This window comes from Dreissena polymorpha, chromosome 6 (genome assembly GCF_020536995.1).
Source record: "Dreissena polymorpha isolate Duluth1 chromosome 6, UMN_Dpol_1.0, whole genome shotgun sequence".
In the NCBI taxonomy this organism is placed as follows: domain Eukaryota; kingdom Metazoa; phylum Mollusca; class Bivalvia; order Myida; family Dreissenidae; genus Dreissena; species Dreissena polymorpha.
The window spans coordinates 59,473,953-59,498,415 of NC_068360.1; the positions used below are offsets into that span (position 1 = coordinate 59,473,953).

Here is a 24,463-nt window from a genome sequence, read left to right on the forward strand (position 1 = left end):
AATGTGGAATATACCAAAATGAGTATGATTTGCTAGTTTTGTTTATAGTTGTATTTCAATAGTACATTCATTATAGCAGTATATTATAAACAATATAAAGACTTTCTTAAACTTTCAATCTTGCAAAGCTAGTGTTATTAAAACATTTGTTGAACATCAGTACACCGTAATCTTAACAAATTAAACTAGTCCAATATGTGGACCTCATCAGACTGAGGCTCCGCTACTGGTAGCAATTTGATTATCATCAACTGGTAACCATTGAAAATCTGTGAGCCAAGTTTCTTGAAAAGTTCTAGTGCGTTTAATAGATCATATTTTTTACCATAATCTTTCTTAGTTTTTTTGGGAGGTGGACTGCTCAAAGCATCGGGTTTCTGCTCCTTTGTTGAAGATTTAAAAAAAACTAAATGTTCCATTTTTACCATTAAAGTCGTCTTAAAATTTAAGTTTAATGACAAGGTAGACCGTGTTTTGATTATCTTACTTTGGTACTTTTTAGTTTCGTCTGACTGTATAAATAAAGAAACCAGTCTTTACACTGTCTAACAGTCGGGCCAATCGCACATTCTCGGCCCTTTCCGTCAAACATCGGAGAATCCGGGTCCGTTCGCCCTAATTTCTGTTCGCCCTAAATCCTGTTCGCCCTAAAACCTGTTCGCCCTGGGTCCGTTCGCCCTAAATTTTATTATCAAAGCAGGGAAGCAATAAATATAACGAAATTTTTTATCTTTTTAACATTTTAATATATAAATGACAATTTAAGCTACAAACTTGCCTACATGTGTGAAAAATCAAGAAGGCGCTCTTTAAAGTGTACTGTAAGCGTGTTTGAAACAAAGCCGTCGAATGCCAGTAATTTTCTCTTATTGTTTATTATATTAATTAATGAAAACTTTATGTTACACCTTTACATTAATCAATACATATGTACATGAAACAAATACAGTGAACAGAACAACAATACAGAATATAGTATAATACAATGAACACATTATGCAACACATTTACATTATATTAATTAATGAAAACTTGATGTTACAACTTTACATTAACCAATACATATGTAAATGAAACAAATACAGTGAACAGAACAACAATACAGAATATAGTATAATACAATGAACACATTATGCAACACATTTACATTAATCAAACCATACATATAAAATCTTACAAATATGTACATGAAACAAATACAGCTAGTGTGCAATGAACACAACACTTAACACCTGTCTTATCTTTACATTCACTTCACTCAGAGGGTCCATACAAGTGCGAAACAGCCTTCAAAAAGGTGGATGGTGGACACTTAACCATTTGAATACTTTGTCCAGTATTCTTCCAGGCGTGCGTTGACGGTTTATGGGGCCTGCTTTCTGCGGATGATATATACAATTTTCATGAACTTACAATGACATCGGCAAATTTCACTGACAACACGGCTGTAATTGCTTAAAATATAGTCCGTAATACAATTTTTGCGTTATAACTCGATACAGATAACTCTATTGATAGTTCTGTTATAATTAAATAATAATAATCTTATTCCTTAATGTATTTATTATAATTAAACAATTTCTTTCAGACCAATTTCTACACAATTTAAAATATACCGCTCTGTTTCATTTACATAATTTATGTTTATTTTCTTAATCATACGCTAATAATCATATTAAAGATAATTTCTAAAAAAAATAATAATAACAGTTCTGTTTTATAAACATGATTTATGCATGCATCAATATTAAGTACACTCTTTAGGATAATAGTTTCAACTTAATAATCATATTCTACATAACTTATTTCTATAAGATTTAGTATTTGTTCTCAATGTTAACTATATTAGGTTAATACGACACTCAATCAATCAATTAACACAGACCGTTATCTCTATAATCTCTTTATTAATCGACAACGATCAATAAAGGCCGGTTGCTACTTCACACCGCGCAATACACGCGAGAATTATTGGAAGTTGATCAGTTTAGTAAATTGAATATTGATGATGTTTTTATTGAGATTTAATGATGTTTATATAAATTTTAAATTTATTTGCCTATGCAGGGATCGACAAGAATACAAGAAATTAAATAATCCGACAGACGGTGGTTATGTATTGCTGAATGAAAGAACCATAAACAACGCAAGAAGTTACACTCAAAATCTCATAATCTTAATGACTATATTACACATATTAATGTACAAATAATTTATAAATTTAATATATACAGCTTATATATAGATTAATAAATGATGCACTTTATATTGTTTACATATTTGTAATATTTAAATTTTCATTTAAACGTATTTAATAATTTTAATTAATCATAATTAATAAAGTTTTAATTAACAAAATTTTATAATCACTATTGCATATTTTTTTAAATAACTATTGCATATTGTTTAAAATGACTAGTGCATATTGTTTAAAATAACTATTGCATATTGTTTAGAATAACTATTGTATATTGTTAGAAATACATAAGGAATTGCGCAGTCCGTATCACGCATTAAGCCCAGTTTTCACAAAACCACATTGGTACACTTTTTACATTTAATGCTAATTGAAAATGAAATACGATAGAGACAACATTCACTAAGACCGTAATGGACAGAATGATTCATTATTAAGAACTTAATAATTTATCGTACGTAAATGAAGATCCCGTTTCCAGTTACATTAGATGGAAATAATGAAATCCTCAAGGAACATTAAAATATATAGAAAAAGTACGTACGATATGTTTTTATTATATACAATTGACAAATTAAATTAAACTAACCAGTTCCACATAGCCGATGCTGCCACCGTTCACAAACGTCGCATGTTGTCTTGGTCGTACCTCCAAATTGCATGAAATGCACAACACATTTTCCATTTTTGAAATAATAGAACAAGACATTTGAGCTCCATTTTATATACTGTGATAATTCACAGTTAGGTTATTCCGAACATATCAAACAAAAAAGTGTTACCGAAATATAAAAGACGGCGTTCTTTAACTTGTAAGCGTATTTGTAACAAAGGCCAGTAATATTCCCTAATTGCTTATTATATTAATTAATGATGAAATCTAAGGTACAAACTTGCTTACATGTGTGAAAAATCAAAACGGCGCTCTTTAACTCGTAAGCGTGTTTGTAACAAAGGCCAGTTATTTTCACTAATTGCTTACTATATTAATTAATGAAAACTAAAGGTTTAAACTTGCTTATATGTGTGAACAATCAACTGTTCATACCCCGATATGCAAATGATAATATAGGGCGAACGAACCCAGGGCGAACGGACCCAGGGCGAACGTGTAACTAGGGCGAACGGACCCGATACCAACATCGGATAAGTCCGATTATGATAATCTGCGAGGGGTACCGAATGACAGTAGGGCCAAATGTTTAAAATGCGGCATGCTCCTGGTATCTTATAGAAGAAGGGAGATCACTGTGCAGGGGAGTGCCCGTATTTTAGCTTGATTGCTCCGCAAATAGCACTGACAACGTAATCGCATGTCAACATCCGGTTTTGTAAAACCTAATTACGGCTTTAATACAATGTATTTTTTTATATACCTGGACCCGACTTTTAAAAAACGTGTTGTCCACGGACAACTTAATTGAAAAAAATCAGTTGCCCAGACAAGCAAATGTACGACTCGGGCAACTCGGACATTTGATTTCGCCACCCCTGATGTGGGTGGGGGAAAAGAAGAGCCAGCAGGGGTGGTGTCACTCAGTTGTACTAAGGGAGGTAATTGTGATGATGAAGTCTACAATGGTTGTTTCCCCTGGACCAGAGGGAGTGCACAGTAAATGAAAAATAGTGTGTATACTATTGAAGGAAAATTGATAATGGTAAAATGTAAAATGGTAAAAAGACCAAATATTACCTAGATACGTTAAGATAAACCCAAAAAGCTCTAATCTATCCAATATTATTAGTATACTGATGATAACATTGTAGGAAATAATACTAAAGTACCTTATATGGTATCCAAAATAACAATTAGACAGTAAAACCGAGGCAATTTGCTATATAAAATAGCAATTTAATATAAAAAATTAGGATATTTGCTATTAAAGTAGCAATTTGAACATGAGTTACTGCAATAATAATAAAATTAAGGCAATTTGCTATATAAAATAGCAGTTTTCACAAAAATAAGGAAATTGCTACACAAGATAGCAGTTATAATAATCCTTAATGTGCTCCAAGGTACAAGATTAGTACTCTCAGCAAGGTCGACAATACTTTGTCCTAGATAGGGCTAAATAGGTGTTTATAATGGTATAAGGCCCTGCACCGTGCACTCCAGTCCGACATGGTTCTTCGAGTTTGAAGGGGAAAGGGTGGGGTGTCAAAGAGGAAGGGAGGGGGTGCAATGCAGCCAACAATCCCAGGTTACTGGACAGCCTCGTCCTTTCTTGTAATAAAAAATGCCATAAAATATGATTATATTAAAAAACTGAAAAATGTAAATGGTGGACTAACGTCATGCTCTCATAAAAAATGTATTAAAATAAAGAAGACCAGGTCAATGCCATTGGCCTGATTTAGAAAGGGCGGGGTAGAACAATAAACCCATTAAAAACTAAAATAAAGGTTGTGTAAAAGCGACACAAATCCAACACAATTATTTGATTACATCAGGTTTGTGCAGAGATTACACATTTTTAAAAGAAAACAGTCAAAAGACTGTATAATTAGGTGGGTGTTGGCTGCTCTCCCTCCCCCAATGACCTAGATTTTGTCAGTTATTTGACAATCTAGTAAGTATTTGGCGAGGGCAGAGAAGACCGGGCCCCTAGCTGCTCCCTTGGGGTCTAGCACGTTGGTAAGGTTAAAAACTAGTCCATGGGAGTGCAATGCAGCTTCAAGGTGGTCCCTCTGCGCCTTATGGTTAGGACAGTGTAGCAGCATGTGGGGCGCAGTGAGAGGTTCCTGGCACCTAGGACATGCAGGGTCTATACCGAGGACATACTTTCCTGCGCCACCGGGTAATAGGGTGGTTCCCATCCTCAGGCGCGTGATGGCTCTGTCAAGCACAATGCTTGCCGAGTATCTGTCAGGCGGCCTGAGGGTTTTCGCAGGTCTAGTAAAAGTATGTCGACGGGAAGACAAATTGTCGGTCCGGAGATTCCACTCGCCCAAAACAAATTTCTTTGTCAGGGAGTAGATCTCAGAAGGTGCCAGGGGTTCCCCAACATCTACGGCCCCCCTCAAGAGGCCCTCTTTGGCCCCCCTGTCGGCCTGTTCATTCCCACTGATGTTGACATGTGCTGGACTCCATACTAATGTGACCTTTAAAGATTTATCTAGGCACTGTTGATGAAGTTCCAAAATGCTAGCTAAAATATCAGGCCTAGATCTGCTATTTCTGTTTTTTATGGACTCAAGAGATGACATTGAGTCTGATAAAATAGCAGTTTTAGTAGGTTTATTGACCAATATCCAGCACAGAGAGAATTTAATTGCCAAAAGTTCTGCTGTAAAAATAGAGAGATTGTTGCTGAGCCTGTGCGTTTTACTAATGTTTTTTGAAGGGATTACAAAAGAGTTGGCTACCAAACCAGAGTTAGGGCATTTGGAGCCGTCAGTGTAGATTTTTAGATGCTCAGCATACATATTATCTATAAGAGAGAGAGCTTCTGACTTGATGAGTTGTGGCAAGTCAGTTTTCGTTATTTTATTAGAGAGTGATAGGTCAACATCAATGGGTCCAAGCGTCCAGGGGGGGGGCCTTGGAGGGCCTCAGGTCTGCTACATGTACCTTGTCGAGACCGGCATCCTCAACCAGGGTCCTAATACTCGCACCAAAAGGTAGGGCGACATGCTTACGCTTAAGTATTTTCCCCTTGACGAAGGTGCCAGTCCCGACAAGTTTGTTTACGGGGTTTGAACCATGCCGAGACTTAACCCTGGCCCAGAAATTGAGGGACTGTTGTTTTCTACGCAAGTCAAGAGGTAACACACCGGCCTCCTCCTCTAGCAGTGCACCCGGTGTACAGTTTAGGGCTCTCAGAGCTATCCTTAGGGCCTTGTGTTGAATGGCATCAACCATTTTTAGGGCGTTTGGCTTAGCACATGCATAGATTTGGGCTCCATAATCTAGCTTTGGACGTATAAGGGACTTGTAGAGTGTTAAGAGGCTATTTTTATCTGATCCGAAACCTGTGCCTCTTAACATTCTCATTAAATTTAGGTCCCTTTCGCACCTTTCTGCCAAATATTTAAAGTGGTGAGTAAAAGTTAACTGTTTATCTAGGTACATACCTAGAAATTTCACCACTTTTTCAAAGATAATTTTGGTGCCGCCTAAATTTAAGTCCAAAGAGTGCTGAAATTGTTCGCCAAATAGTACTCCTACTGTTTTGGTTGGAGAAATTTTGAATCCCCATTCAATTGCCCATTTCCATATGGAGTCTAAGCCTGCTTGAGCCCTCTTTTGCAGGCGTAACATGTTAGACCCCTTTAACCAAGTGCCTGAGTCATCGGCAAACTGGGAGATAACCATTCCTGAGTCTTTTACGGCATCAGGTAGACCGTTTACGATGAGGGAGAACAGAGTTGGGGATATTACGGACCCCTGAGGGGTTCCGCGATCAGTTATGGCTACCTCTGATAACTCCCCATCGACCCTGACCTGGATTTTACGGCCCTCTAGGAATGCTCTGAGGTAGTGGAAACAGTATCCAGTGATTCCATAGTCAGCTAGCTTTTTTAGTATGCCGAAGGTCCATGTTAAATCAAAGGCAGCCTGAAGGTCCAAAAAAATTGCTAATACTGATTGCCCTTGATTTTTTGCAGAAAGAATATCATGTTGTAATCTAGCTAGCTGATCAAGAGTAGATCGCCCCTTCCTAAAGCCAGACTGGAAGGGGTTTAGTATGTTATTTGTTTCCAATAAGTGTTCTAATCTATTTTTGACCATTATTTCTAGTAATTTACCTGCATGTGATGTTAGACTTATTGGTCGATATGAGTTTGGATCATTTTTGTCTTTACCAGGTTTAGGAATTGGAATCACTGTGGCCTGCTTCCACTCGGGTGGTATCCTGCCTGTCCTATACACCTGATTGAATAGGTTAAGCCAGATTTTTAGAGTTATGGCTGGCATATTTTTAAACATTAAATATGCTATTTTGTCAGGCCCCGTGGCGGTGTTGCTCCTGCTGTTAATGGCACTTAATAATTCTGTAATAGTGAAAGGTAAATTGAGAGGCGTGCTATTATCCCCAGGCTCATTTAAAATATTTCGGTGCTCAGTCTCAAACCGCTTTTGATAATTCAGAGTTTCAACGGGAAGGTTTGAGTCACTGGAGACAGATTGGAAATGTCGTACCAAAAATTGAGCCTTGTCCCTTGGGGTTGTGGCAATTTCGCCTTTGTATTTAAGTAGCGGTACAGGAGTGAATGAATTTCCTTTAATTCTGTGAATTTTTTGCCAAAAATCCCTAGTATTTTTCTTATTAATGATAGCTGAATCACAGAATTCTTTCCAATTTTGAGTTTTTGCGTCCAAAATAACCCGCTTTGCCTGATTTTCGAGGGACCTATAATTAAGGAGATTATGCTCAGCGGGGTTCTTTTTAAGGATTTTTAAAGCATTTTTACGATCCTGTACCGCATTGGAGCACGCCTCATTCCACCACGGGACCCTATTTCTGGCTTTGACCTTGCCGGAGGAGACCGGTATGCTACATTCCGCTATGGACAGTATCCTGCTGGTTAAGTTAATACAAAACAGATTAGGATCCTGGGAGTGAACATCTGCAAGGGAGAGATCTGAGCAGAGGTCCCTAAACTGAGCCCAATTAGCTTTATCCAATAAAAACTTTTGCTCCCCTGAGCATTGGGCCTCAGTTCCCTGTGCAATATAGTTGAGCAGGGTAACCTGTTGTGGGAGGTGATCAGATCCCATGGTATCTTTAACAGTTGCCCATGCAGACGCACTTGCTATCCTGGCATTAACAGCAGTAAGGTCAATGTGGGAGTTTAAACCAGTGGGGTTAAGCCTGGTTGGAGAACCGTCATTGAGCAGTATAAGATCTTGCTCGTCCAACCATTCTATTACCGCCCGACCTTCTGCATCTGAATTTATGGAACCCCAAGCAGGGTGATGTGCATTAAAGTCGCCTGTGAATATTACATCAAAGGGTCCTTTAATGGTCCTTAATTCCTTAAAGAGGCCGTTCAGAGTTTCAAGATCACATCCTCTTGAATATAAGTTGACCAGGATAAGAGGCCGGTTCTTGTCAATAACCAATTTAATTGCTAATGCCTCAATAGCAGTGCTACCATCAGATTTAAATTGGTTGTTCACTCCCAGGTGTTCATAATTAATTGTATTTTTAACATATATGGCAAGACCACCAGCAATATTTTGGTTTGAAGTAACATAATTCTTAAATTCGCAGTTATACCCTGGTATTTGCTTTACAGAAATATTTGAAAATTTAGTTTCCTGTAAACATATAATATGGGTATTAGGGTTGCAGTCAATAAAATATTTTAATTCAGTAAATTTGTTGGCGGAAAGACCACCAACATTGAATGATATTATTTGCAGGTTACTGTCCATAGTGGTGCGAAATTAACTTGCGTTTAATCTGATTAATTGAGTGGTGAGGAGATTTAACTCCTAGTTTGTGGCCTGCACAGGCCCCTTTGAGTTTCGCGGGGGTCCTGGCAAGCCGAACGTGTTTCTTATTTGCAGGGCGGGTACCGCTGGCCGGGGGGGGGGCATCCTGGATCTGCTACTACTATTGGAGGATCCCCAGTTCCAGAATGGATTTTATAAGTTAAAATTTTATCAGGGGGGATAACCTTTGTTATTGATTCTCTGCAATTTTTGAATCGAGAATCAATTTTATTATAAATGTAAGATATAACTCGACTCCCAGTGGGCCTTTTCTGGTCCTTTATTATCTCAGCAACCAGATCCGCCAGCTCGCTGAGATATATTTTCCTATAGGTGGGACCTGTTGCTGGCGGACCCTTGATTTTAATAAATGAGTCCCCAGCAAACGAGTTGCGTCTGCTGGTGTTGTCGGAAGGGGAGCTCATTGGGGATGTCTGGGAGTCGACCATTCTGGGACGGTTAGGGGGGACACTAACTCGGGGTTCCTCCTCTATTTCACAGATACCAGAGATAGAAAGGTTCTCCAATATACTGGAGTGCACTGACACCAGAGAGTCTCTCCCCGTGATATCAAACATAGAGTCGTCCGACAGTGTAGGACCACTACAGGTGGTGTCGCTAGCACCGTCGGTCAACGTGGTGGACGGGGAGGACCCCCTGGTAGCCACAGGAGGGCGTCTCTGAGTGGGTGGATCCCCCTGGATAGGCGATACAGGGGGGGTGGTGCATAAATCTGGTGTGTGTTTGGTTTTAGAAATTCAGCAGACGACTTTTTAGCAGACAACAAATTTCCCAGCATGCAAAGGGCTAGGCCAAGTTTGAATCTGGGTCAACTGGGGTAAAAAAATAGGTCACCAGGTCAAGACAATTGCAGTACCTTGTCATAAGGTGAGCACCTCAGGGCCATCATGTCCCTTCTCTTTATAAAAGATGATAGTATTCCCTTAACAGTAGACACTTGTCCAGAGTTCTTCACTTTTTTTAGTAGGATTGTCAATGATGGATTAAATTCAATCATGAAACTAACTGGCCCTTCTGAGAAAGAGTTGGTCCTTCTAAAATTGAAGCAAAATTACATCAGGACATGAACTAAGTCACATACATGTAAATGAAGTTGTGTTGTGGCCCAAGACGGAAAATGTGTTTGCCCTTTAACATTGCTTATATACGTAAGTGCATGCCAAGTGTTGTCATTCTTCTTCCTCTTACACTCTTAATTTAGTTATATATCTAGGTCTGAAATCAAACACAGCAGCGTCATTATTTAGTCATTTTCATGTTATGTCTTTAAATATGTGACTTTCATGTTTAAGTATGGAAACAGCTTACAGAAATGCTTAATGCTCTCATTAGGTTAATGGGACAGGTTCAAAGAATATAAAAATGATTTTTGTCACAAATTCAACAATTAAAGGAACACTGTATAACAGGGAGCGACATTACACTTATCATTATGGCGCAGACTCAATATGAAAATAAAGTTTCGTTTATAAATTATGACTAATAATCATTTGAAATTTATACAGTTATAAATCAAAATACAAAACACACTTGAACAATTTGCAATGTTGATGTTGTTTTTGTCAAATGTTGTAAGACATGTGGATCAGTTAAAGTATAAGATGCAAATGTACATACAACAGTCAAGATAGCAGAATGTTTTAGGCGAAAGCGATTGCTCAAATGAAAACAAACTTTTAACTTTCTTTCTTTCTTAAATAATATTCTTAAGTTCTTCATATAATGGAATCACAATTAAAGTTCTAATGTTTAAGTTTTGCAATTTAATGCATTTACTGACACTAACAAATGACCCCAATCTGTGAACAATTCCATTTGAACAACATGTATTGTAGTTTATCTGGTATTTCAATATTAAGTTCTCATGTTATAAGGGTACGTGCTCTCCCTCACTTAAACGCATACGGAAAAAATACAGACGATTTCTGATTTTATTAATGTAATGTTGAAATATAATTTATAATGCCAACTAATTAGTCTCTCAGATTTTAAACATCATGTTTTATTGTTGATTGTACAGGCTTGCATTCTTTTAAAACTTTAAATTCAATTATCTCGGGGAAAAACCTCAACATTTGCAAGTTAGTTGCAATAATCCAACTCCCACCTATATAGACAATTGACCCTCCCAACGCTGATAGTTGCAACTGGTAATGAGATTTTTCATGGAAACTGTGCCGCCTGGAATCCAAGCAGCATTTAAATAGGTAAAATGAGAATTTTGAACATTAAATATTTTCTGGCATACATAAACACAGATTATAAATTTATCCTAAATCAAATGCTCAAAACAACTTGCTTGATGCGGTGTGCTCTCCGAATAATGATATTGATCCAAGTTTTAATCAAGTCAATGCTCCACAAAAATGTGTAAGTTTTTGCAATGGAAAACACCAAGTATTCCAAATTTGAACATATGCTTAAAAATACATCAACTGAATCTCCAGAATCCTCCAAAAGATAGATCTTGTGTATAATCAACCAATCGTTCTAGATTTACTATCTCCGGATCTACGTTAGATTTATTGAATTGTCAATTCAAAACTTTGGTTTCGATTTGATATTGGTTTTTATCAACTTGTTGTTTTCAGCATTTATCCACAAAACACGCAAATTGATGTCGATGGTAACAGTTTTTTTGTTTGTTACAAAAAGTAAAAATGTTATAGGACGGTTGATTGAATTCGAGTTTATAGACAAAATTGAAACTTATTTTTTTGACATGGAATTTGGTTTTATCAGGAAGAACTCTGAACTGTACGTATGAACAATACACCAAAAAGCTCAACCTCAGAGCATTCAACTTGAATTTCAAGAACTAATTTGCAAGTGCTGTTTTTGTGTACTATAAATCTCGCTAAACATAACAGACGCTAATGATTCCATAGTTGACGTTACAATTCTGAGTGAAAAATACGCCATCAATTTTATAAATGAACCAATACTTACCAGAAGGTCATACTTGTATATTTCATCCCCCATACCGGCCTTCGAAATTTCGCGCCATCTGTCACGCAGTTTGTGTATTGTAAGTAACTTCCCTTGATTGCTGTATATTACCGCTTGGCGTTGATATTTCAATATCATCCAATCAAATTGCATCGCTGATTTAGACAAAATTTGAAAGCGCCAAGGTAGTGCAAGGAGATTGTTTATGCACGAAAAAATGCTCATATTACGTTAGGAAAAGGCAAAACTTCTGTCAATCAAACACTTAAAAAAGATTTCCATCAAGGATAAATTGGTGAGTACTTTGGTGCGTATGTATTTACAAAATATTTCTTGTATTTGTTGCAAACTTTGTTATGTTGTCGTTGAGCGCTTTTTTTTGAAGGCGCATATTTTTTTCTGGCTCATGCTTGTTCATTCATCTGTTTTAACTAATAAGCCGTTAGTGTGCTTTATTTTTATATATTGAACTGTTATAGGGTTGCATTTTTGTATTTGTAATTTTTATACCGATTAAATATATTGTTGTCACCTGTTTTCGCGAGGTGTTGTGAAAGTTGATGGCAATTGCCATTACGTCTGAATATTTCGGTTATAGAGCGCTTTTAAAGTTAAAGGTTCGTTTAAGATGGCCTGAACATCTGCTGCCCCTTGCGTGTTTAGGGTGGGATGTCACAAAATTCTTGCAGGTTATTTTACAAAAACTTTTGTAAAGTAAAATTTGGGAAAAGTTCAGAACATTAGATCTAGTAGTTACTGTACTGCGATTTCAATTGAAGCAGAATCCTGCATTTTGATGCAAGGAAATTGCAATTTTCTCATTTTTGACTAGCAAAAAAATTAGCCTTGCATCATTTTGACAATTTTGTTTTAGAATAACCAACTTTCAAAAGGACAAGAAATAAGCTTAAATGCTACAAATAATGCTTTTTGAAAAGATTTTCCCCATGATTATGATAAATATATACTATTAATAAATATTAAACATTCATTAATGAACAAATATATTGTCCTAAATTTGAAATTCTGAAAATTAGGCCGGAGGTCTTAGAACCAGGAACCCAACAAGAATAAAAAGCAAAGCCACCCACCCCACCCAGAGACTTACAAATTGTTCTTTGTTATAGTCTTTCCAATTGCGAATTTCAAGTGAATACAATTTTAAATGATATAAACCACATTGTCTGTATTACCGCATGTGTATTCTGCATTCTATTTCTTCTATAATGTACTTCGAAAATAAATTTAAATCAGCGAAAAATAATGTATCCGAAAATGACAGTCCGAAAAATTGTACGCGTTCTGCATTGAAATAAATTTTGCATATCGTTTGATTGCAGAAAATGAAAATCGGTACCCTAGAAAATACGTAATAAATATACCATTTGGTTGACTTTTTTTCTTTACAATTATAGCAAAGCTTGTGGGTAAAACAACTTTATTATCACCTTTTATTTCAAACGATAACGTCGATAATCGTCAGAAAGGTGTAACATCATCAACATAGAACTAATTATTTAATGATCATTCTTTAATTCAGATCGATAGTCGGTAGACAGGTCTAAAGTGATCAGCTGGGAAATTATTTATTGTTGCTCTTATCATTTGTTTATCTTTAAATACGACGTTTGCCATCGGCTGATAAATTGTTGGCAGATGACAATATCAACTGTGTATTCCAAGCGTCTACGCATGATTGACCCAATATTATGTGTGAGCGAACTCAATGTTGATTGGCCAGCTACCATGTGCGCTTCAATAACAATAAGGTCAAGCGATGTATCATGTTCTGGTGCAGACCAGTTTTCGTTTATTGTTCAATTTGCGAACACTTTTAATGAAACAAAGAGAAAACTATAGAAAACCAGTCTGGATTTAATTTGCGGATAATTTCAATGAAGATTTGCTAGGTTTTAGCATTTTCGCAAATCATAATTTTCTTGAGCCAAATTCTCAATATTTTCGCAAATGGCTCAAATGGCGAACGACAGCGCGAGCCCTGCTTATCCAAAACACCTAACACCTAATTATCCTTTTAATCCTAAATATTTCCTTAGTATCGGGTGCTACGGCCCCCAAACCCCCGCTTTGTTGATAGTGGTAAACAACTGTGTACGGGTAAAGTGCAATCTAGCCCAAATTTATCATAAATATATCAGGGCCCTTGCTACACTTTGGAGGATTGGTGCCGGGGCCCTTAAAAGGTAAATTTTGCGTTGTTTTGGACGAAAAGGGAGAATTTAAGATCTTTTTTCAAGTACCATTCAACTCTTAAAATTGCTTATTTGAATGTAATTTACATAAATATACATTTAATCAAAGGTTAATAGCATGATACCAGCCGGCAACATAGGTATAAAAGTAAAACAAAAAAAAATTTTTTTTTTGGAAGGGGGAATTTTAAGCTGAAATAGGGGGGAAAAGTATACTATTTTAAGGGGGGAATGGGGCCGAATTTCGGTCCCAAAAACGGCCAAACGAGAGCCCTGTAAATATGTATGCGCAAATTAAAACAACTCATAAGATATGGTGTGCTTGCATACTAATGATTTTTATCCAAAGTTTCAAACATGTCAACGGTTCATGAAAATCTGAAAGTTTTTGCAATGGTTAACGCAGAGCATTCAGAATTCAAAAATATGCTTTTTACTATCTCCGGATTCAATCATGAGCTAGATCTTGTGTCAAATCAACAATTGAACTTATCTACTATCTCCGGAACCTGCAAATGATAGATAAGCTTTCAGTTTAATAGTTTTTTATGCCCTTGATAGGGTGGCATATAGCAGCCAGACTGTCCATCAGACAGTCCATTTTCCAGAGTTTTACACACACTGCTTTCAGATATTTCAGATATTCCTAATCGAGGTTTAATGATCTCAGTGCTTTTTTTTCTTAATTTTGGAAAAGAGCTTGGCCTTCTTTTTTGGGAAAATTATCCACAAACTGACAAAAGGGGGAAAATCCCAAAGTAAGCTTGAAATTTGGAGAAATTCTGTTTGGTGAAGTGTTTATAAGGCCCTTGCTTAATAAAGACAAATATACGGAATATCCATGTTTTTTGTTTAATTTACTATCAATTGTGAAGCTGATCGCTATCTCAATTCTTAATTTAGAGACCTGGCAGTTATACATGTAGTACTATTATCTTCTCATTTTGATCTGATTAGCTAAGATAATTAGTTTTTAGCCATTGGGCAAATATGTGATAATTAATGCATTCTTTAATAATTGGGTTGAAGACCTGCTAATAACCTATCACATTAAACAATGAATCAATTTTGCCACTACACAAAGAATTTTAGTCACACTGATTAATATTCAGTAGCAAATGCCTGTGTTGTAAGAATAGTGTTGGGAAACTTTGAAGTTGACCATCAGGGCTCGCGCTAGGGGGCGACATGAGCCACTAAGTCGCTTTCTTACGCTGAACGTCGCCTAAAATTTAAGAAATTTCCAGTTTTCCTCTTATTGGAATTTGTTTACATCCGGTTTTCTCGATGTCAAGGTCTGACTCAATTTTCCAATACACACTGTCGCAGCCCGGAGCGTGTCGCAATTGAGCAACAATTTGAGGTAAACCCCGCCCCGATTCTCCCAACCTCCTAACTTATCTTATCGGCGATTAATATTGGTCAAGTCAGCATTCAAGTCACATGGTAGCCGGCCACTAAACATTGAGTTCGCTCACACATAATATTGGGTCATTCATGCGCAGACACTGTATACTTGGAAATACACAGTTGATATTGTCGTCTGCCAACACTATAGCGGCCGATGGCAAACGTCGTATTTAAAGATAAACAAATAACAAGGAGCCTAACAATAAAAAATTATTTCTAAGTTGATCACTTTACATTTCTACCGACTATCCATCTGAATTAACAAAAGGATGATAATTAAATAATTAGATCTATGTCCATGATGTTACACCTTTCTGCCGATTATCGTTTGAAATTAAAAGGTGATTATTAAGTCGTTTTTTACCCACAAACTATGCTATTGTAGAGCAATATGTCAATTAAATTGTATATTAATTACGTATTTGCTAGGTTTCCGATTTTCATTTTTTTGCTGTCAAACGATATGCACAATTTGTTTCATGTACAATTTTTCTGACTGTTGTTTTTGGATACATTATTTTTCGTCGGTTATAATTTAATCTCGAAATTCTTTAGAGAAGAAATAGAATGAAGAATACAGATGGGGTGATGCGGACGGTGTGGTTTATCATTTTTCGAATTGTATTCACATGAAATTGCAATTGGAAAGACTATAAAAAAAAAAAAAATAATTATTTAAAAAAGCATATGTCATATTTCAAACATAAATATTTATCTGGTCTGACAGTTTTATTAAGCTTATGTTATCTACTGCTTCATAAACATATTATCTTTCAGGGCTTTTTTTCCTTCTTTGAGATTGGCTGTGGACGGACATTTCACAATTTTGACACGGCCAATTCACAAACCTGACATGGCCGTGAATATTTACAAAAACAGCCGTTTTAAATCGTGAAAAACGGACTTTTCGTGCTCAAAACTGTAAAAAACGGCCATTTCAGAACTGAAATATAAGTTTCATACCCTCGTTTTTAATTCCGAATTCACGAAAAATTGTCGACTCGCGTTACCGATGTTTGCTTGTTTTAATCGATTTTCAAGTGTTGTGTAACCAGTGAAACCGGTGTAAATAGTAAAAGCTCTGCCTAGCAACGTCACAATAAACAACAGTGCTCCAGCTAGGATTTGAAAAGGGCAGGGGGGCTTTTTTGTCAAAAGGGCACTTTCGACGCGCAGTATTTTGTCAAAAGGGCACTTTTGACGCGTAGTATTTTGTAAAAAGGGCACGTTCGAGTGCGCGGGTGTTTCTGGAATGCTTCTTATTGCATGTTAATTTATATGTTATAAATAATTGTATTATTCCCATTATTATTAAACCATGCAAATATAATGTCTACAATGAGGATTAAACTAATTACAATGTAATAAGAGATTTATGAATTATCATAAAATTTTGTAAAAAAAAAAATTTTTTTTTTTTAGGGGGGGGGGGGGGGGGGCAGGGCGGAGGTTCGGGCGGGCAGGGCGGAGGTTCGGGAGGGCAGGGCGCGGCGCCCTTTGATTTAGGCCTAGCTGGAGCACTGAACAAGAAATATCTTTAAAAAAAGATTGTGGTTTGAGTTTGTGAAAGGTAAAGAGTTCAAAAAATGAGACCAAGGATAGCGAATGTCTTTTTCTGTGCAGTTCTTAGCTGGATCACACGCAATACAGGATGTAACGCCAGGGCCCTCAATCTATCAAATCTGCCGCCGAATTTCGGCGGCAGTCCCCCACCTGAAAAGTATACTTTTCCCCCTTTTTCCCCTTTTGGGGGGGGGGGGGGGAATTCCCCCTAAAAATTTTTTAATAGAAAGATGTGTCTTATGATTATTATTTCTCAATTCTATTTCAATTTAATCTTTTCAAACATAACTAAATTATGAAAAATGCAATGAATATAGTGCAAACATGTACAAATGAAATAATGAGAGAGTAAGTAAAAAATCCCCCAAAAATGGAAATGCCGCGAAAATTCCCCCTCCTAAGGGCTGCGGACCCCTTCCCCCAAAGTAGTGTGAGGGCCCTGTAACGCAGAGTTTTCGCGGCTTATTTTACATAATTACATATTGCTGGTCATAAACCTATTGATACAAAACAGAAAACCAAATGAAGAATGGAAGTGAAATTTAAACATATGAGTCAACCGGCCACACACGAAGTATTCGTACATATTTTAAATATTTATACGCGCGTTCTTCGAACAAACCTGTTTTAGTGGTTTGTCGGGCATTGCTTTTTGATTCGATTATTAACAGTATCGAGAATCATCGCGCTCATGCTTAATACATTAGGCAATATGGTGGAATAATTCTTGTTAAATTAATTAAAAATAATATTTATCATGGTATTGTTGAAAACACATAAAGAATCTATTATTGACATACCATAATTATATCGCTGAATATCTTCATTTAACATCTTTTGTGGTCTTAAGAAAATCTCAGTTCACCTAGTTCACGGATAGGGTCTATATTATATAACAAACTGGCCACAAACTCAGCTCAGCACATAAGCGTCTTCGGACGCAGCGATGACCTGAAAATAAACCCTGATAACTCGCGGGTTGAAATGCAATGCATTAAAGTGAGGCCACGCTTCCACTGCTTTTTATACTTTTACATGTTAACATGTTGATAGGAATATGAAAGTCAGTACTAAAATGAGAACATAGCCTTTAAGTAAAAACGCTGTTGCCTCTGAAAATAAAAGGTGGACGCACAAACTGTATTGATGTCGAGATTGAGTGTAAAATTGTTCTATCTATTAAGCCTTTTCGTTAGAGATAAAATTGTTTCATGCTGAACACGCAGTAAAACAGTGTTTCAAAGACGCAGACATGTTTCCAATGTTCTGATGGTATGCTCATATCAGCCTATGGGATAACTGAAGTGTATTCATTCTGAACTAGCCGCGAAAATTTTATTTGAATTTTATTGGACAGTTACAAAGGTCAGGTAAGGTGAAAAGCTGGCATATACAGCTAACGCCGAAAAAATGGCAACAAAAGCTTTCTACAGAAGGGTAAGTTTTGAAACATGCACATTGATAACATTATAAGGAAAGTCATTTGATAAAAGTGAAAGCATCGGCCGCGGCTTATGTATTGATGGAAGCTAGTCAAAACGTCCCCTAGTATTGATGACCGAGACTTGTTATTCGTATCTGTTTACAATTGTAAATCTTGGTTAAAGTAATAATGTGGTCCCTGCAGGTTTTTTTTTCACTTATAGGGGAATGGTGGCGTCGTTTTTAGGAAAAGGGGAAAATTAAAAATTCACTTGTTTATATGTAATGATATTTATTATATTAATACACATGTTTGTATGAATATAATATTCACAGCTGAATGTCTTTGTCCTTTTTCTTAAAATTAAAATATATATCAATGATTTTTTCAACATTTAAGTTTTAAGACAGTTCAGCCTTCATGCACTGTCTCAGTTTTCTTAGCCATTTTGAGTCTAATTGGGATCTTTCAAATCTATAAAATGGCAAATTTGAGCATTTTTTTATCAATAAAATGGACCAAATCGGAATTATTTTATCAACAAATATTGACACAATATAGGTATATCAGGCCTTTCTTTGCCATTTTTGTGAGAAAAATGCAATTAATGTGAAAAGTCTACTGATTTGGGAAAAACTATTTAATAAAACTCTTTATAATTATTCAAAATAATATAAATGATAGCTATATACTTTTTTTATTTGTTTATGAAATAAATTTGGGATATATTTATTATGATTATGAGACAGTTCTTTCTAAAAAAAACTTAAAAAAAATTTACTTTTTTTTTTTTATAAACTTCTGGAGGGGATTTTTTTTACAAAATGGGGGAAAAATATATACTCTTTTTTGAGGGGAATGGGGCCGAATATCGGCCCCGAAATTGCCATAAAAAAAACACTGGTCCCTTCATATATATTTTTTTTAAATTTAAATGCATATTCATGACGCATATTCATGATTCAAACTTTGTATGTAGTCTATTTATGCTTTGTGAAAAAATATGAAAAATAAAATAACTGGTTTACATTTCTTACAAAAGTACTGTTTTTCAATGTATACCTAATGTTTCAGATCAAATGACAACCTCCCAGGGAGATCATCATGCACTGGCGAGGGTCAGGCTCACAGAACATGAAAATTATCATGTAGAATGAATTTTCCTCTTCAGATATTGAGAGAATTATTAACATTTTCAAGAGTAAAAAGAACAGAGTTCTAAAGCTGTAAAGTCCAGAACATGTCTGAGTTATGTGCCCTTGAAATTTTCTATGTTTATAAATGTTATTCCTGTGTTAAAAAAAGTGTTGGGACCAGGTATTTTAGTTGCATTTGGTACATGAATAATGTTTTGCAAATCAGATTATGTATATGTGTTGTTATTGTATCAAATACAGTATTCATAGAAGGAAAATATGCCTTTATTGCATTATTTAAGGAAATTTTGATAATATTCGAGTGTTTAACATGCTTTAACTATACTTATGCATTGAACTTTGAATTTCACAATTTTAAGAAGTTCGCGACTCGTTTTTTCACAATTTAAAGAAGTTCGCGACTCAATTTTTCACAAAGTGAGGGGCCAGGGCTGCTTCACAAAGTCAGGAAAAAAAGCCCTGGTCTTTGAAATACTTTAGTCTTTATAATGTGATATGTACATCAAAATGGATTGAATATAGAGCTAGTAAAATTTTAGTTATTTATCTGTCGTGTCTGTTATTACTTGGTTAATTAGAACTGCTGGAAAAATTAAGATACACAAAAGAAATATAATTATGTGTACTACAGTGGTAAACTTCAATAATGTGATACACATATATGTGTGTTGTAACGCCCTACATGCAAACCCTTGTGTCCGAGTCTCTCCACTTCTCCCTAGAGTCTCCTCACTTCTCCCTAAATCAGTGTCCTGGGAGAAGTCACTTCTCCCTAAAATTTGAGTCCAGTGTGATCCCTGACCATGAAATCAATATAATGGATAAAATCTCTACTGTCAACATAAATATTGAAGTTAATTTTCTGGATCAATGGTAAAACACATCGTAAATTAATACATTATACCAAACAATTTGTTCTTACAATCTTGCACTTTTTAAGTACAATCGTGTTAGTGGAAAAAAGGTTGTTAAATTAGTATTAAATGCTTATTTCATTTCACTACATTTGTTAGTAACCATGCTCATAAAAATGTTATGTCCAACATTAAATATTAATGAATTAATTACCTGTTCAAGGTCAAATATATGGCTTCAAAGCGGCGCAGTAGGGGGCATTGTGTTTCTGACAAACACATCTCTTGTTTTTGTTTGAATTCCCAATGGAAAAAAATGCCATATGGGACCTTAAAATTCCCTATTGATCGTTTCAAAAATAATAAATTACGATCTGATCATTTAGTTCATTTCTACCAGCTCTATAAATTTATCCAGTAAATATAATATTGGAAACACTTTCTCAATTTTGAAGCTTTAGTTAGCAAAACAACAACAACAAAACTTATTTTACAATTTTAGGCATAAGGATGTTTCAGCGTTTTTTTTCCTTCTTTAACTAGTACCGGGGAACGGTACCTTTCCCAAAGCCTACCGGAGGCTTCCCAATTTTAGCACCGGACCTTTCCCAATCTCGATATCTACCGAACGATTTTAGGTGCCGTTCCCAATAGCCAGTGCCTTTTATTTTCGCTGGAAATATCTTTTGATATTGTGGAGCCTTTCATTTTCGGCCATTTATTTTCGCCGGACATTGTTGCGTAGAAAGTAAACAAAACTTTTCAAATGGGGCGCAACTCTAACCGCTGTGCAAAATGTGAATGGATTACATAACCGCGACGAGTGATCGATATTTCCCGTGAAAGAATTCCATCGCTAAGACCAGTCTTCCTTACATCAATAAACTTTCTCAACACTAAATTTTCGTTGACATTTAAAAAAAACGTAACCGTATTGAGTTAAATGCGCATATTACTTCTATGTATAGTTTTTTAAGTGTCAAATCCGGACAGTAACTATTCGGATACGGATATAAACAAATAAAAGTTTAACATAAAATTAAAAATAATGAGACATGGGTGTAAAATCCTATAGTTATTTACAACATATACATAAGCATTTCATGGCAGATGATCTTAATATCTTATTTGATGATTTGAAAAAAAAATCAAAACAAAATATAAGACTTACCTTTGAAAATTATTGTTAAAGCATTCCACTCTAAAAACTCATTTTGGTTACGTGTGACTATTCTCACTGTCTATTGTTAAAAGATGTCAAACCAGTACAAGATCCATTGTTGTTGTTTTTGTTTAGTTTTTAAGTTTTTAATTTAACTCACATGAAACATTGCAGGGCTTGTAAGACTTTTAAGGGCTAAAACAAAATTATTAATATTATTTTTTATGCAACCTCAGTGCTTATGCCTACCACTGGAAGATATTTTTTTCCAATTGACGGGCACATTCTAACTGAAGTGGCAATAACACAATTTTCACATGACATGATACGATAGTCAAAATATCATAACCGTACTGTAGTTTTTCTGTCAAAACCTAGAGTTTAAAATGCTTTGTGATGCAGAATATAGCCCCTAATGATAGATTACATGCATTTTAAAGGTTCCCAATTCATCAATTTTGCGACTCGAATTTTTCCCAATTCATTGATTTCGCGACTCGTTTTTTTCCCAATTTGAAGATTTCACGACTCGAAAAATTCCCAATTGTAGGGGTACAGGTACCTTTCCCCTTTGGGAAAAAAAACGCTGTGTTTACCAATACAAGGCCAAGGGACTGGCCCAATTCCTAAAATGGTGAGAGAAAAAACACTGGTGTATAACAATAAAATATTTATAATTGTAACAGTTATCAATTTTTACAAACACAATTCTTAATATTGTGATTCATATTTGGTTTCAGTGTTAACTTTTGAGAATGTTGCCAGTTCGAAGAACACGGCCTGTGGCTGGTGGGGAAAACACCAGGAAAACGAAACCAGGAACAATAACTGCCGTAAGTGAGCATTGTGGTAGAGTAGTAGTAAATAATATTTCAATGGGCAGACCGCAGTCATTCACTTAACATTTAAATTTTATTTTTTTAACCTTGAGCTGACAAGTCAGAGCTCTAAACAAAAAAATATGTGGTTTTGTCGCTTTTCTGGTCATTTTTGTATTTTCAATGACAAAGAGCCATTTTGTAGTCGGTTAAATAGTTTAGTCAAACCAAGTAAGATGATAGGTATTGATATAAAATTAAAGATTTGATTGATAACTATCATTCAAATATATATATATATCAGACTTGGACCATTGGCACAAAGGTTTAAAAAGCTGGGCGGTTTTGCATCAAAGACTTGTTTACATTGTTTTCCAGGCAAAAGGGCCAGGCACAACTGCAGGCAAGAGGCAGGGAGACATGTTGCAGGATCCATCACAAAAGAGACGTGCTGCATTTGGTGACATTACCAATGTGAGTGACACAATGAGCAATTTTGCTTTCCATTGGAAAGACAATTTATATCCTTAAAGCAGGACAATCCCAGTAAATCGGTAAGGCACAAGGGCAAAGACCCTCTGTTGGCAATGCCCATCCATTTTTAGCTCAATTATTCACATAATTGTCAGAGCTAGACCTCAGGCCTTTCCTCGCTTCATTGGGAAGAGGACCTAGCCTATGGATTTTGGGAAGAAATTGCTCATTTTGGGAAGAATTCTCGCTAAAATTACTGCTTTGGGAAATGAAAAAGCTGGTGTAAGTTAGGATTTTTGGAAAACTGCATGATTTTAAAGAAATTTTCAATTTGGAAGGTGCCTTTAATAGGCCCCTGTTATATAAGGCTGAAATCCCCTGACCTCTAACCCGAATGTCAACGTCTGCATGATGACAGGAGTATCAGACACAATGGCACCCCTGATTTTGATTATCGGGCACAGTTGCGTCCCTTTGCGTAAAAAACTTTAAATTAAGCCTTAAGATTTCTTTCTTAAGGTGATAGCATGAATGCAAGCAATATTCTGATAGTCTTACTAATAGATCGCCAGTCCCATTTAGAAAGAGCGCTTTTTTGCCTTCTAAGATAAATTCTAGCAATGTTAAACTTGTGTGTTTGATTCTGAAGGCACTGAACGACAAAGCGAACATCCGAGTTGCCCTGAAGAAGTCCAAGCTTCCTACAACACAGCTGCTGAAGCCTGCGGAGAAACCCAGCAAGGATGGCAGCAAGGCATCCAAGAGGAAGGAACAGACCAAGAAGGCGTCGTCCAGTGAGAATCTAACAGAGGAGAGCACGCTGTCACTTGTGAGCTCACAGGACTCCAACAGCAGCAGCAGTGGCTCGAGTTCCTCCCAGGAGTCTCTGGTGTCTGCTGCCGATCTCAGGTATCTGTACGTGTTTAGTTTCCCTTTAGTTCTCAGAGGTGTCAATTTTCAGGATTATTCCTGAATTCAGGATTTAAGCCCTCAAGGAAATTTTTTGATATTGATATAAAACAGAGGATTGTTTTGGTTATTTTAAGCATTCTTGTCACAAAATGTCATCTTCAACACAAATTATTGACCTTTGGCATTTTGTTTACAAAGGAAAGATAATTTTATTAATAATTAAAACTCTTTTGACTCTGTCCCCGAAAATTCTAGGGTGATTTTCAGGATTTAAGATTTAGGCCAATTGACACCCCTGAGTTCTTTACCCATCTCAGGTATCTGTACCTGTTTAGTTTCCCTTTAGTTCTTTACCCATATCAGGTGTATGTACGTGTTTAGTTTCCCCGTATTTAGTTTCCCTGTAGTTCTAGATGTAGACAGGCCTTTTTCTTACCATGGAAAATTGCATGGTGATTTGTTTGTTCTCCATACGTCAATGAAAACTAGAGAACATATCCAAATGCTGTGTCATCTAAAATTTGCTCGGTAGTGTTCAATATCATATTTTTCGCTTTTGTTGTTAAGAAAAGTGTAAAATTAAAAACAAAGTGATTTTTCCTCGTTTTGAAAATTTTTGCCCTGAATTGTAAACAAAAAATGTATACCGGTATTTGGGAAAGGGTCTGCTATCAGACTGTCACTGAGATAGTAAGAAAAAGGCCTGGCAGACTTGAGATAATGTGTATTATAGACCTTCATGTCAGATATTTTACTGCAGTTGATCCTTTTCTTATGAAAGCATGTCAATGTCTAGTTTTTGCTATAGACTGGGACTGCAGGGGTTTTCAGCCTTATATAACATAGGCCTAGTAAAGGCCGCTCC

At 36.1% G+C, this 24,463-nt stretch overlaps 2 protein-coding genes across 5 annotated transcripts in view; one reads left to right on the forward strand and one right to left on the reverse strand.

The window, feature by feature from the left end:
* LOC127835188 (uncharacterized) overlaps window positions 1-11,686 on the reverse strand; it is a 51,336-nt gene extending 39,650 nt beyond the window's left edge. The window contains exon 1 of one of the 2 annotated variants that reach the window (XM_052361498.1): window positions 11,613-11,686. In XM_052361498.1, coding sequence (XP_052217458.1) covers window positions 11,613-11,645 — 33 coding nt within the window. In that variant the 5' untranslated portion in view covers window positions 11,646-11,686. The remainder of the gene's footprint in view (window positions 1-11,612) is intronic. The other variant, XM_052361497.1, reaches the window with a different exon arrangement.
* Window positions 11,687-11,746: 60 nt separating this feature from the next.
* Window positions 11,747-24,463, forward strand: part of LOC127835190 (G2/mitotic-specific cyclin-B3-like) — a 284,803-nt gene continuing 272,086 nt past the window's right edge. For 2 of the 3 annotated variants that reach the window (XR_008028409.1, XM_052361502.1), the window contains exons 1-4: window positions 11,747-11,907; window positions 22,135-22,227; window positions 22,591-22,686; window positions 23,336-23,595. Coding sequence is in view for 2 of the 3 variants with exons in the window: in XM_052361502.1 (XP_052217462.1) it covers window positions 22,150-22,227; window positions 22,591-22,686; window positions 23,336-23,595 (434 nt within the window). In the remaining variant the exon portion in view is untranslated. Of the gene's footprint in view, window positions 11,920-22,134; window positions 22,228-22,590; window positions 22,687-23,335; window positions 23,596-24,463 lie in introns of all 3 variants that reach the window. The other variant, XM_052361504.1, reaches the window with a different exon arrangement.